The sequence below is a fragment of the Miscanthus floridulus genome, unplaced genomic scaffold (genome assembly GCF_019320115.1).
Source record: "Miscanthus floridulus cultivar M001 unplaced genomic scaffold, ASM1932011v1 fs_542_3_4, whole genome shotgun sequence".
Taxonomy (NCBI): domain Eukaryota; kingdom Viridiplantae; phylum Streptophyta; class Magnoliopsida; order Poales; family Poaceae; genus Miscanthus; species Miscanthus floridulus.
The window spans coordinates 45,529-60,000 of record NW_027096908.1 but is presented as its reverse complement, the minus strand read 5'-3'; the positions used below and the strand labels follow the sequence as shown (position 1 = coordinate 60,000).

The window sequence follows — 14,472 nt, the reverse complement described above, 5'->3', positions numbered from 1 at the left end:
GCAGACCACCGATGGGTCCATGGACATGCTGGCGCGGCACAGCAGCTCGCCGGTGGGCTTCTTCTCCAACCTCATGGTGGACAACGGTGAGTGAGATAGATACCACAGTTAATTACTACGCCGGCGTTCAATCGCCTTTATCAATTTCCATGTGCTTTTAGCGATTTGGGGGGGCATGTTTTTCCGCCACGAATTGGGCCTTCATCATGATTTTAGTTTGTCACGCATCACACGGGGAGGAACGAACAATTTGGCTAGTAATGCCTAATAATGGCGACATTCATCCACCCAACTCTTTCGAGAAATGGCCAATTTCCTTCCCCTATGTGGATAATGAAGAAGCAGGCCGAACCGGCGAAGGCGCATGTGGGTTTTGTTGCATTCATGATAGGCGCCGGGCGCCGCAAAGGAAATCTACTGGCCATAGTGCACCGGCCACTAGCTAACCAGTTGCTGCAACTTGTTCCGTGTCGTGCACTGCCCAACTTTACCTGCCGGTTTTGGTTGATTAAAGCGGAGAGCAGGTACCGAAATTTTGCTAGATGAGGCCAAGCCGGTTTTGCACAAACAGATGCGCGCGCGGCTTTTTGCTGGCTGCTGCTGCCCCTTGCAATGGCCCATGGCCCATGGAGGAGAGGGCAGTGGCGGCATCTTTTACAGTTTCATCAACTTGTCATAGTAGTTACTTTAATCTGTCTTGCATGCATTTAAGATGCCTTAGATTTCGGTCACATGTACTCTCTCACATGGTGGTTAATATGGATTAGCTTTTGTTCAGCATGAAATTACAGACCCTTAGCTACTGAACAGTAGAACAAAGTTTGCATCAAATCTCAAATCGCAGAATGCATATAACATGAAAACAACATGTTTTCCCCTCGTATGTTACCCTATTATACATATAGCCTTTTCTATATAGACCCCAGCCCTACTAACAACTTGCTAGGGGATGGAGAACTAAAGGGTTATATAACGGTGCGGTGGTTTTCTCTATTGGTGTCTCCTCGATAGTGAAATGTGGGGTCTGAGATTTTGAAAGTCACACTTTTATTCTTTTTACATGTACTTTTGTATTCACATGTCTACAGTTTGCCTCATTGTCTAATCCTAGTAGCTCATTTTTAATTAAAGTTCTGTTTGCCACTTGCACACTATGCCGATGTGTTTTGCGTCCTTGCCTTCCATTTATATATCCATTCATTAATTTAGATCAGTTGTTGCAAAGTCATTATGCATGTACAATATGTCCTTTGGTAGAGAATACTATACACATATAATCTTGAATTCTGGCCAGCTAATTAAGAAGAGTGTGAGTTGGTCAAGAGAGGTTAACTCTAATTTCTTTCGTCCATTGGCTTGTTTCTGCACTGGAGGATAAGAAAATCATCCATTTGCTGTTTTTTTAGAGTCAAACATATAAATACCTTGCAGGTTCTGCCAACCTACCACGTACAATTGTCCTTATTATAGTACTAATGCCTATATGCTAATATTCATTTCACCTTAGTTGCTACTGAGCAATCTATACAAATATAGTATGATGGGAAATGCTAAACTGTACATCATCCTAGCTTAACTAGAGTACTATATGTGGAAATAAAAAATAAATAAATATGTGATAGTGGAGGAGCACGACTTGATGTTGACATGGCCCCCTTTTGGCAGATTAGAAACGATCCATGGTTCATTTGACGCCGGCCAAACAACTGCAATATATATAGCACATGTACTTAATTAGTTGGATTGGCTTATGCAACTTCAATTTTTTTCATATCACTTAAACTATCCTAAAAATCCTAGGAACCCTTATATTACTATTTGGGACATGGAGAATAATTTTCAAGAGAAAGAGAAACAAAACTTACATTTAAACTCTACGATGCAAATAGTAAAGATGTTTGAGGCGAAAATTGTCACACCATATATATGTGTCAATAGAATTTGTGTCCTCTAAATTGAAAAGCAGAATTTGCTGTCTATAACGAGAAATGGCCGATGATGGTAGACATTGCTTCAGCTATCTCTTAGGGAAAGTAAGAGACTCATCCAGTATAGTATATATATAGATTGGCTGTATATATTTTAGGTGCCTGTAGCCATGTACACAACCTACATTAGTTGTCTACTAGAAAGAGATACTCCTAAATAAGAAACGACTTGTATTCTGTCTTTGTAGCAGTAAGATTTTGCTTTTGCGGATATGACTACGCTATTGGTGCGAGAGTGAGACAGCCAAGGTGGATTGGATGGCATCACCTACGGTACAGGCCCTACCGATGCTTCTTTCAAACCGGTGAATGCTATTGCTACCCGAATGCGTCCCACATGGCAGGGTTGGCTACTGCTATCTCTCGAGGGGCGAGTTGAACAAACACTCTATATTCTGGTCGAGCTAGATTGGCCAGCAGTTGTGAATATAATTATATGAGGCTTACACTAATTAATAGGGGTGTTATTAATTAGTGGCTCAAACCCTAACCAAGGCGGCCACTTGTCTTAATCAAAAGTAGGACCACAAAGGAACGCCCACTTGGCTGCGGTGGGCCCGGCTCTGTCTGCAGTCCAGGTTCAGCTGACGGCTCCACCGTGACGTCACCGCCGTTTTGCCAAAAATAGTAGCCTATATGCAAGTTGCAAAGTGGATTGGCGCTATGTGCGCTCCGGCCTCCTAACGTCCACGCCGTATATCTGGCCGACGTCTTCCATTATTCTGGTCTCATCAGCTCCGTGTTTAGTTTGAACTTTGAAGAGCTAGCTCCGTGTTGCATATATAAAAATATCCATCATATTACTATTTTCAGAAGGCCACAAGTTTGTAAATTAGCTAGTTGCCCATGGTCTAATTCAAATAACTACCTTCTGGCAAAAGTTTGTGTGCACCACTTGACAATTCGTCGAGGTTGACAAGTACAATTGCATGTGGGAGTGGCTTTGTCAACTGCTCCGATAAGGGGGTCAGCACGCCCATGTTGATGTCAACTAATCTTTTGAGTGCAAGCCTCTGTACACATTCACAAAATTAGAGCAGAGCTCGAAAAAAGGGTATAAAACGATCAACATATGCACTTGAGAGAGGGATAGAAATGTAGCGGTAACTCACAGCTTCAGCATCTTCTACAGGGGGGAGCTCCCTCAAAAGAATGGAATATACAGTAGCCAGATCCTGATAGCCATAGGAGAAATAATCAACTTCAACTAAAGTCCATCTAAAAACAGTTGTTTACTAGCACATAAAAACCATAGAACAGACCTTGAAAGGCATGATGCCAACCACAAGCTTTGCTGCAAGAGACCTATAAAGGAGCTCAGGAGCCTGGCAAATAAAGGGAGCATTCATCACTACAGAGCACATTTATTCAGATGGCTAATCAATAAAGAGTGGTCACTGCAACGTTTATTTGGAGTAACAACCAATTTTCAATAGAAAAATGCATGGAAAACAACAATGGTACTACTTATTACTTAACAACTACTAGGGCGTTGTTTAGTTCGGTGAAATTTGGGAATTTGGCTACTGTAGCATTTTCGTTTTTATTTGACAATTAGTATTCAATCATGGACTAATTAGGCTCAAAACGTTCGTCTCGTGATTTCCAACCAAACTGTGCAATTAGTTTTTTTTCGTCTACATTTAATGCTCCATGCACGTATCGCAAGATTCGATGTGATGGATGATGTAGTACTTTTTGGGAAAACTTTTTGAAACTAAACAAGTCCTAGGTGTGGACCCTAAATCAAAAACCCCATGCTGAAATCCCTTTTAGTGTGTTCAAGAAAATTCAACAAAAAAGAGTACAAAAGGTGCAGATTACCTTTAATTGATCCAGGGAAACTGACATCAGTACAGAACCATCACGATGCAGGACATTTCTATAGTCAACTTCCTCACCCTGTCATAAGAGCATGAGCAACCGATAAGAAATCTAGCATTAGTAGTTTTTATGATCATAATATGGAATTATTTTTAACAAACCTGCTTCTGCAAAGGCAATTGACCACTCCTACGCTGGAAATCAAAATAACGCCTATGCTCTTCTTCAAATGGGGCCTGATAAAACAATACAAAATCCAAGAGAATTAAATAAATACTTAAGGGAAAACAAAAATAGTAAGGACTTGTATTTACTATATGGTGACTGGAAAGTACGGGAAGTGAAAGTCCATTACCACCCCAATTTGAAGGTATCAGCCTGTGCCCCAAGATTTGCCAACCTTTGGCAAGGATCAATCTCTTCTTCCGGTGGTTCTGTGAGGGAGACACGGATTGTATCACCCAAGCCATCCTGTAATAGAAGACAGAAGATATAGTCCATGCTTTTCGTAGAACTTGCCAGTTTCCATAATTCAATTGATTTACAGGAAACTGCTAGTCTTGTACTTTATTATGTGTCGTAGCATGGCAAATGTCCCAATCAGTTAATCCACAAGAAAAGTTTAATAATCTTAACAAATCATGCTGTGGAACTGACAAAATTTATTTTAAAAATATTCATCCTCAAAGCTTCCAGCTATAAGCTCCAAGAGAAGCAAGTATTCTTCATCCCGAGAAGAGGCTACCATTTCCATGTCATTTACGTCGTTTCCAGATTAACCATTTGAAAGAGATTTAATTTCATACAACATAAAGAAGTAGTGAAGCAATTACCATTAGCAGTGTCCCAATGCCAATAGCAGACTTCATCCTTCCATCTTCGGCGGCAACGTATCAGGTGCAAACCAACCAACCTGTGCAAACTTGGAAACTACCGATCAGGATCACTAGATACTGATCCAATAGATAGGGTGAGAGGTGAGATTTTTTTACGCTTAAGCCCCCCACCCGCTGGCCTTTTTTTTACGCTTAAGCCCCCTCACCCCATCCATTGGATCAGCATCTAGTGGTCCTGATTGGTAGTTTCCAAATTTGCACAAGTTGGTTGTTTTGCACCTGATATGTTGCCTCCATCTTCACCCTCTCCAGCTTCTGTAACACGTGCAAGGGATAATCCCATCCTAGGTTATACATTTCTGCCACAAGCAGGCGATATGCTTGGACCATGACAACAGGGTTACTAGCTTTCATCGAAAATACAAAGTTGTGGCAGTCCAACTTCCGACATATCCTAGCAAATTCCAAAGCAGACTCAACCTGCAACGTTGTGCAGAAGATGTCAAACTTTTATGTACTCTATTTAAATATTTCCTCGGAAATGAGATAATCACCATTCCCCGTGGAGAATCACCATAGTAGCTCATTATGCGGTCAGAAAGACTACCATGATTTGTTCCTGCTATACGCATTGCTCTTCCATACTGCTTGCATTTCTCAACTAATGGAGAAAACACCTGAGACAAAATTAATATGGTTCTGTAAGATAACATGCCATATGTTCACACTGATTGAAACAAGACTAAGAGTGACCATTTTTCAACCTTCTCAATATGCTCAAGCTCTTTTTGGTAGTCGTCGTCAGTATATTCCAGCTTTTCGAATTGAGCACGACGATCAGCTGCCAGTACAGTTCTCAGCATTTTACAATAATAAAAACATGACAGACTAAAATGAGGGATGTCAAGATTTCACTCACCAAAATTTCCTGGGTTCACACGAATTTTGTCAAAGCATGCTGCCACCCTTAGAGCTACTGTAGGAGCAAAATGAATATCGGCCACTAGTGGAATGTTGTAACTATACAAACACAATGAAAAATGACACCTTACTTCTTCTGAACCAGAGTGTTCTTGATCTCAAAGCAGGCATCAGCTTCCTTCCTACCCTGGACGGTTATTCTAACAATATCAGCTCCTTTATCTGCTATCCTCGTCACCTGAAATGGTGCAAGTGATATGTTCATTAGTTAAATATACACAAAATAGAAATCATCTGAAAAAGGCTGAGTAAAATCTGTAAAGTAATCTGCTGCTGTCCCATCACTGTAGCCGCGACAGGGGCAGACGCCGAAAGGCTCCCCTGCCGCACTATAGCCATAGCAGAAGCAGGCACTAAAGTCAGTCCTGCTGTCACATCTAGTCACTGTAGCACCATGGCAGCCTGACGTGTCTGTGTACTAGAATTGGATGGGTAGAGTTGTATTTATAACTTCCTACTGCAAACTTAGTAAAGAGCGCGAGTTCAGTTTTGCCATCTCCTCTGCAGAGCTCCGGCCAACGCTGGTGCTTGTGCCGTGTGTGTGCGTGCTCTATTCTCCCTCCCTTCTTCTACCTCTAGCCATAGTGTGTGGTCGGCAACGCCGGTGAGCGGTCAGCTCACCCGTGCCGGAGATCTAGGGGCCAACAAGTGGTATCAGAGCCATACAAGCGCCATCGTCGGACTAACCGCTGGCGATGACGGACGGTTGGAGATAGGCGACAGCAGCGGCGCTGCTGTGGCTGCCCAGACACGACAGGAGGTCGTTGTGCGCACGGTGCGGGAGGTCAGCGGCACCAGTTGTCCGACGCTGACTCGTACCAACTATGGCGAATGGGCGGTGACCATGAAGGTCAAGCTCAGAGCCCGACGGCTCTAGAATGCCATTGACAAGGGCACCGACAATGAAGACGACGACATGTCAGCATTGGAAGCCATCCTCGCTGCTGTGCTAACGGAGTACAGGGAGCCGTTGGGGGCGAAGAGCTCTGCTAAAGAGGCGTGGGAGGCCATTGCCGTGATGCGCGTCGGTTCCGACCGCGCAAAGAAGGAGACGGCCCAGCTGCTGAAGCAGGAGTACACCAACCTCAAGTTCAAGGATGGTGGGTCGGTGGAGGACTTCTCCCTCCGCCTGCAAACGCTCAACAACAAGCTGAGGAGCCACGGTGTCACCATCGACGAAGAAGAGGCGGTCTCCAAGTACCTCCACTCCGTACTAGCGAAGTACATCCAGATTGCTCTCTCCATAGATACGATACTGGACTTGTCCACCCTCACCATTGAAGATGTGACAGGCTGTCTACGGGCGGTGGATGAGCGCATGGAGCAGGCCACAACAACGACGGACAGCAGCAAGCTGCTACTGATAGAGGAGGAGTGGGCTGCCCAAATGAAGGAGAAGAAGTCCGGGGAAGCCTCCTCCAGCCGCGGTGGCGATGGCATGTGCCGCGGCAAGGCTTCTTTGGGGAAGAAGAAGAAGAAGAAGAAGAAGAAGAAGAAGAAGAAGAAGAAGAAGAAGGTCGTCCCCAACGCCTGTCGGCGCTGTGGAAAGACAGGCCATTGGGCAAGGAGTGCCCAAATCGTAAGCAGGAGAAGAAGCCTGAGGCTCATTTAGCGTAGGTTGATGAGGATGATGAGGCCACTCTCCTGATGGCGACGTCGGACGCAGGTGAGCTGTGTGACAGCTGCCAGGCCAGGAAGCAGAGGAGGCTATCGTTCCCAAAGGCGGCCAAGTATCGCGCGGCGAACGCTCTCATGCTCGTCCATGGCAATCTCTGTGGGCCAATCACGCCAGCCACAAACGGTGGTCGGCGGTACTTCCTCCTGCTCGTGGATGATTGCAGTCGCTATATGTGGCTGCAACTCCTGACGAGCAAGGACGAGGCAGTGGAGGCGATCAAGAAGTTTAAGGCGCGCGCGAAGATGGAGAGCGGCAAGAAGCTGCGCGTGCCACCAAGGCCCTGAAGGGTAAGATGCCGTTTGAAGCTTGGTATGGGCGCAAGCCAAGCGTGTCCTTCCTCCGGACATTCGGCTGCATCGGCCACGTCAGGAAGACGAAGCCGGTCCTCACCAAGCTGGAGGACAGGAGCACACCGATGGTGCTCCTGGGCTACGAGGAAGGTACCAAGGCGTACCGGCTCTACGACCCACGCAAAGGCAAGGTGATTGTCTCATGCGACGTCGTGTTCGACGAAAAGGCGGCCTAGGACTAGGACAGTCCGAGCATGGGGGAAGCTGGCGGCTTCACCAGCACCTTCGTCGTCGAGTACTTGGTCATCCACGGTGGTGGAGACGCTGGAGAGGAGGTGCCGACCACTCCAGCAACAGAGCCGAGCACTCCTAGGGCGGTGCCGAGCACTCCGGGAGGGGTGCCGAACACTCCAGGAGTGGTGCCGAGCGGTCCTGCAGTGGTGCCGACCACTCTAGGATGGGTGCCGAATGCTCCCATAGCAGAGCCGAGAGGTCTTGCAGTGGTGCCGACCACTCCAAGACTGGTGTCGAGCACTCCTGCAGTGTGCCAACCACTCTAGGAGTGGTGACGAGCGGTCCAGGAGTAGTGCCGAGCACTGTAGTCGGGGTGCCGAGCACTCCAGGTGCTGTGCCGACCACTCCGACGGAACAGGGGACTCCATCGACACCGATCGAGTTCGCCTCACCTCCAAGCGACATCACTGAATTCGTGGATGCCTTCCACGATGGTGAGGAGATACGGTTCCGTAGGCTGGATGACATCATCGGTGCCACAGGGTCCTTAGGCCTAGCGGGTCGGCTGCTCAGTGACCCAGAGCTGCTTCTCATCTGTGCAGAAGAACGACCCACGTTCGCGCTGGCCGAGCGTGATACAAATTGGTGATGGGCGATGCTGGAGGAGATGAAGGCGATCGAAGAAAACGAGACTTGAGAGCTCGTCGATCCACCTCTAGGATGCCGTCCGATCGACCTGAAGTGGGTGTACAAGGTCAAGCGGGACGAGCGTGGTGCCATTGTCAAGCACAAGGCGCGCCTCATTGCCCCAGGGTTTATCCAGCGTGAGGGCATCGACTTCGAGGAAGTCTTTGCGTCGGTAGCATGCATGGAGTCTATCTGACTGTTGCTGGCTTTGGCAGCAGTGAAGGACTGGCATGTCCATCACCTGGACATAAAATCGGCCTTCCTCAACGACGAGCTGGCGGAGACGGTCTTCGTCAAGCAACCTCTGGGTTTCACCGTCAACAGGGTGCTCCGACTGCGCAAGGCGCTCTACGAGCTGCGGCAGGCCCCGCGAGCGTGGAATGCCAAGCTTGACGCCACGCTGGGCGAGCTTGGGTTCACGAGGTGCACAACCGAGCATGCGCTCTACACGCGATGATGGGGGAAGGAGGAACTCGTCGTCGGCGTGTATGTGGATGACTTGATCATCACCGGCACACGTGCGGAGGACATCGACAACTTCAAGCACGAGATAGCGGCTCGTTTTCGAATGAGTAATCTCATCGCGCTCTCCTACTACCTCAGTATCGAGGTGAGATAGGGGAAGGAGGCACTCACGCTAGGTCAGAGCGCGTACGCCTCAAAGCTGTTGGAGCGGAGCGGCATGGCTGAGTGCAAGCCGTGCGTGACTCCGATGGAGGAGCGGCTGAAGCTAACGAAGGCCAGTACCGCGACGAAGGTAGATGCAACACTCTACCGGAGCATCGTCGGCGGTCTGCGCTACCTAGTCCACACGAGGCCGGACATTGCGTTCGCCGTGGGCTACGTCAGCCGCTTCATGGAGGATCCCCAAGAGAATCACTGGGCTACGGTGAAGCGGCTGCTGCGCTACATCAAGGGGATGGTGGATCAGGGGTTCGTCTTCCCCAAGACCGGCGGAAGTGGGGTACAGCTCACTATGTTCAGCGATGCAGACATGGCGGGGGACATCGACGGACGGCGGAGCACCTCTGGCTTGCTCGTCTTCCTCATTGCTGTCGCTGAAATAGAAGGTGGTGGCGCTGTCCATGTGCGAGGCAGAGTACGTGGCAGCAACCACAGCGGCGTGCCAAGCTGTGTGGCTGCGCCGACTGCTGGGCGAGCTGACCGGTGTGGAAGCTCACCTACCAGCACTAATGGTGGACAACCAGCCCGCTATCGCCCTCGCGAAGAATCCAGTTCTCTATGACCGGAGCAAGCACATCGACATCAAGTTCCACTTCCTCGGGGACTATGTCAATGGAGGGCAGATCGTCATCGAGTTCGTCGAAACTGGCGTCTTCGGTTCACGGAGCTAAAGAAGATGATCGGCATGGTGGAGGTTCTAGGGTTAGCAGGAGGATTAGGGGTCAGAATTGTAAAGTAATCTGCTGCTGTCCCATCACTGTAGCCGCGGCATGGGCAGGCGCCGAAAGGCTCCCCTGCCGCACTGTAGCCACAGCAGGGGCATGCGCCAAAGTCAGCCATACTGTCACATCTAGTCACTGTAGCAGCCTGACAACCTGGCGTGTCTATGTACTGTGATTAGATGAGTAGAGTTGTATTTATAGCTTCTCACTGCAACTCAGTAAAGAGAGCGAGTTCAGTTTTATCATCTCCTCTGCAGAGCTCCGGCCAACGCTGGTCCTTGTATTGTGTGCGCGTGCTTTGTTCTCCCTCTCTTCTTCTACCTCTAGCCATAGTGTGTGGTCGGCTTACCCGTGCCGAAGAACCAGGGGCCAACAAAATCTCCCGCATTCAAACTCTGTAGAGAATACTAAGAACAATCAACATGAATTTCAAATGGGATGCACCTCCTCTACTGTTTTTGCAACATCCTTGGTGTCTGAAGTCGTCATGGTTTGAATCCTTACGGGATGATCAAGTGGCACATTCCCCACCATCACAGTTCGAGTTTTCCTCCTCCTTGTCTGGTGTATTGATTCACAGTACTTTTGCCTGGGTACTGAGACTACGCTATTGGTGCGAGAGTGAGACAGCCAAGGTGGATTGGATGGCATCACCTACTGTACATGCCCTACCGATGCTTCTTTCAAACCGGTGAATGCTATTGCTACCCGAATGCGTCCCACATGGCAGGGTTGGCTACTGCTCTCTCTCGAGGGGCGAGATGAACAAATGCTCTACAGCCTGTTCGTTTGGTCGTATTTGACTTATAAGCCGTGGCTTATCAGCCAACGAACAATATTTTTCTCTCACACCAAACCAGCCAACGGTACTTTCAGCCATGGCTTATAAGCCAAACCAGCCCAAACGAAGCTAGTTTCTGGTCTAGCTAGATTGACCAGCAGTTGTGAATTATATGAGGCTTACACTAATTAATAGGGGTGTTATTAATTAGTGGCTCAAACCCTAACCAAGGCGGCCACTTGTCTTAATCAAAAGTAGGACCACAATGGCACGCCCACTTGGCTGCGGTGGGCCTGGCGCTGTCTGCAGTCCAGGTTCAGCTGACGGCTCCACCGTGACGTCACCGCCGTTTTGCCAAAAATGGTAGCCTATATGCAAGTTGCAAAGTGGATTGGCGCTTTGTGCGTTCCGGCCTCCTAACGTCCACGCTGTATATCTGGCCGACGTCTTCCATTATTCTGGTCTCAGCTCCGTGTTTAGTTTGAACTTTGAAGAGCTAGCTCCGTGTTGCATATATAAAAATATCCATCATATATATTACTATTTTCAGAAGGCCACAAGTTTGTAAATTAGCTAGTTGCCCACTGGTTCAGATCATGCATTAACCATCTTGGCAAGTTGACAGTTTTTTAATCTCTCGAAAAAGTTGACAGTTTTTTAAACAATGCGCGGCTGGTTGGAATAAACTACTATACGCAGGGACAGCGTATCCACGCTCGAATAAAGCCGGAGGCAGTGGTGGCGGCGAAGGTCAGCGTGATCCTTCAACGGCCAACAATAGTAGTGGCAGCGGCGGCGGCCGGAAGATGAAGCCGTCGTCCGAGTTCAACTTCACCGGCGGGGCGCAGCAGGGCCAGCAGGGCGCCGCCGCGGGCCTGCACCGCTCTCGGATCTCCGAGGACGGCGGCGCCTTCCCGGGCGGCCTGATGGGCGACCGGGCGGCGGGTGGCCGCGGCTCTGGCGAGAGCAGCAGCGGTGGTGCCACGGCGGCGCGCTCGTACTCCGGCGGGTTCTCCATTGTTGGGCCGTGGGAAGAGTCCAGGGACATCATTACCACCCTCGGCGCATACGACCCTCAGGTATGGAAGACTACACATTTACGCATACCACAGCTATATATATATATGTATGTTGCAATGCACGTTCTAGCTAGTAAGCTGCTTTGATTTTCTTTGCCACCAGTGAGTGTTGTTGTCGTCCCGTTCTTTGTGTTTGACGGATCTGCGTGAATAATATGCAGTTTAGCGGCGCCATGGCGGATACGGCGCTGGAGATGGCGGGCATTGACAGGTACATGCAGCTGCAGCAGGACCAGGTGCCATTCAAAGTGCGCGCCAAGCGCGGGTGCGCCACGCACCCCAGGAGCATCGCCGAGAGGGTGTGTTCGTAATTTCGTATATATGCGCAAACACGGACTATATATGAATCCCAAGATTCCTCTATCAGGTTTTTTGCAGCAGGAGCGATTATATTCACCGTGATTTACATATGGTGCAGGAGAGGAGGACGAGGATCAGCGAGAAGCTCAGGAAGCTCCAGGACCTCGTGCCCAACATGGACAAGGTAACTACGAGTTGTTGTTGATCTATGAACTGTGACGCCACAACTTACTTACATTTTCTTACATACATTTTACCACTCAGATAGATAGAATGATGACCATTGTGCAAAGCAGTTTCTCGATCCCTTAGGCATAGTTTGTGTATATATATACCTGCACGAGGCAGCAATATGTATATAATAACTAGATTACTGAACACTACTGAGAAAGAATATTTAACTGATCAGTGATCTTGCTTATATATATATATCTGTTGATGCCACAGCAAACGAGCACCGCGGACATGTTGGACCTTGCAGTTGAGCACATCAAGGGCCTGCAGAGCGAACTGCAGGTAATTTACATTCCTGTGCATGTATACAAATATGTTACTGTATGCTTTTTCTATAGAGAATGCAATGATCTGAAGACGAATGCGTTTCAGTTTCGACTGATCACAGGCTGGTATTCTTGACAGCACACAAATTAAAGGCCATTTAATTTGATATCTTTCTTGATCGATCGTCAGGAATTACGTACATACTGACCATAGCTCCTACCCGCAGGCTCTGAAACACGAGCAGGAGAAGTGCACCTGCTGCCGAAAGCGATAGCGATTCACTACAGGGGGGCAAGAACAGAAACGCGTCCATCTTTAACGGTTGATACCTTCAGTTCCCTTGATGTGAGGAATTGCACATGGATGAAGCCATCTTCTTGTTCTAAAGATAACGTCTTGATTGTTGAGAGTCCTAATTTTAGTTATTAGCACACAATGGGAGTGCATTCGGCGCGGCCCATGGATGGAGCGTGCATAGTGTTCTACCATTTCCAAAGCAGTAATGATCCACATATAGCCGTGGTCAACTAGCTATAAGAAGTGCGAAAATAGGCAACCCTTCTGTTCTGATACTTTGGTTTCTTTGTTCTGGTTGATGTTCGACTTGAACTTTAGATTTCCTTTTAGGATATATCCGTAAACAATTTTGCTATTATTGTTTATACATGTCGCCTGATGTTACTTTGTGTTCTTAAGAAGAGGACATTGCTTTTATGCAGAAAATGATGTAATTCTAGTTCCGTCTCTATAGTTAAACTATCTAATGTTTGACCAAGTTTATATAAAAAATATCAATATTTATGACACAAAATAGATATAGTATGTCGGTATTTTGTGAACCGGCCAGTAAATTTAGCGCTGCGCTGCTCAAGGGAAATCGATGGTGGCACTTAAGACACAAGGAATTATACTGGTTCAGGACGCGAAGCCCTACGTCCCGTCTCAGAGATATTCGAGTTTGTGTTCCTCGGCTCAAGTGCTCCAAAGGCTTACAATGGGGGGTTCGTAAGCTAAGGTTCTACGGTGAGGAGGTTCGAGGTAGGAGAATTCGATCATTCTGAATGAAGCCCGGCCCCCCTTATATAGTCTTGGGAGCCGGGTGACAATCGAGAGAGAGAGGGTTTTCCCCCGACCTGAGTGGTCAAGAGCCTGAAGGAGGGGGAAGCTGGCGAGCTTGGTCGGTGGGCCCTCCACGTCTTGTCCTTGCTTCTGTAGACATGTCCGAGTATGGTCACGGGCTTCTTGCTTCTCACGTCAAGGCATGGTGCACCATGGTGGCACAGTGCGGGTCGTGGTTGTTCACCTACTGCCCTGTGCAGCATGTGAGCACAGCGTGAGTCATAGCCTTCGTCCTGGCACCCGTTATCCGGGGGGGGGGGGGGGTAGTTGGAGTGGGCCACACCGTGAAGGAGTAAGTTTGTGTTCTTTGGAGAGTTCCTCTAACCGATGTTCATCCGGTGGATATTAAATCTCGTTATTAGCGACGATTGTTTTTTGTGGTCTTCAAAACCTTGTTTGATGAGGGTGTACGCATGTGTCGCTTTTCTTTGTTGTCTTTTCAGTCCAGTGGGCAGTGGACGATGAGAGGAAGAAGACAGCTGATTTGGTCTTTGACCTACTCTTATTTTTTTAGAGATCATTTTGTATCTTGTTGTTTATCTTTTATACTATCCTTTGGTTTCCTTGAGATATATTAGATCCGAAGCACTCTTTTGAGTGTCTATAAAAAAAGTGACAATACCTTTTTATAAGATAGCGCAAGTTTTGCCGTGAGATTTACAGAACTAGAAAAAAAAAACAAATGATGGTTTAAGGAGACCGAAGTACAAAACCCAAACAACATGGAGAGCAGTCGAAAAATGTTACACACCCTAGCACCCACACCAC

The 14,472-nt window shown here is 47.9% G+C and overlaps 1 protein-coding gene and 1 pseudogene across 1 annotated transcript; one reads left to right on the top strand and one right to left on the bottom strand.

The window, feature by feature from the left end:
* The first annotated feature begins 6 nt into the window (after positions 1-6).
* On the top strand, positions 7-13,283 carry LOC136532164 (transcription factor bHLH128-like). Its single transcript, XM_066524767.1, has 6 exons — positions 7-86; positions 11,405-11,784; positions 11,946-12,083; positions 12,203-12,268; positions 12,532-12,600; positions 12,812-13,283. Exons 1-6 carry the CDS (start codon positions 20-22, stop codon positions 12,857-12,859), a joined length of 768 nt encoding a protein of 255 aa, XP_066380864.1. The 5' UTR covers positions 7-19; the 3' UTR covers positions 12,860-13,283.
* Positions 3,711-5,957, bottom strand: LOC136532165 (4-hydroxy-3-methylbut-2-en-1-yl diphosphate synthase (ferredoxin), chloroplastic-like; annotated as a pseudogene).
* Positions 13,284-14,472: the final 1,189 nt, after the last annotated feature.

Coding starts and splice junctions, on each gene's coding strand:
- LOC136532164 (XM_066524767.1), top strand. CDS start 20: ATGGACATGCTGGCGCGGCACAGCAGCTCGCCGGTGGGCTTCTTCTCC. Junction 87..11,404: donor CAACCTCATGGTGGACAACG/GTGAGTGAGATA, acceptor TACTATACGCAG/GGACAGCGTATCCACGCTCG. Junction 12,269..12,531: donor TCGTGCCCAACATGGACAAG/GTAACTACGAGT, acceptor TTGATGCCACAG/CAAACGAGCACCGCGGACAT.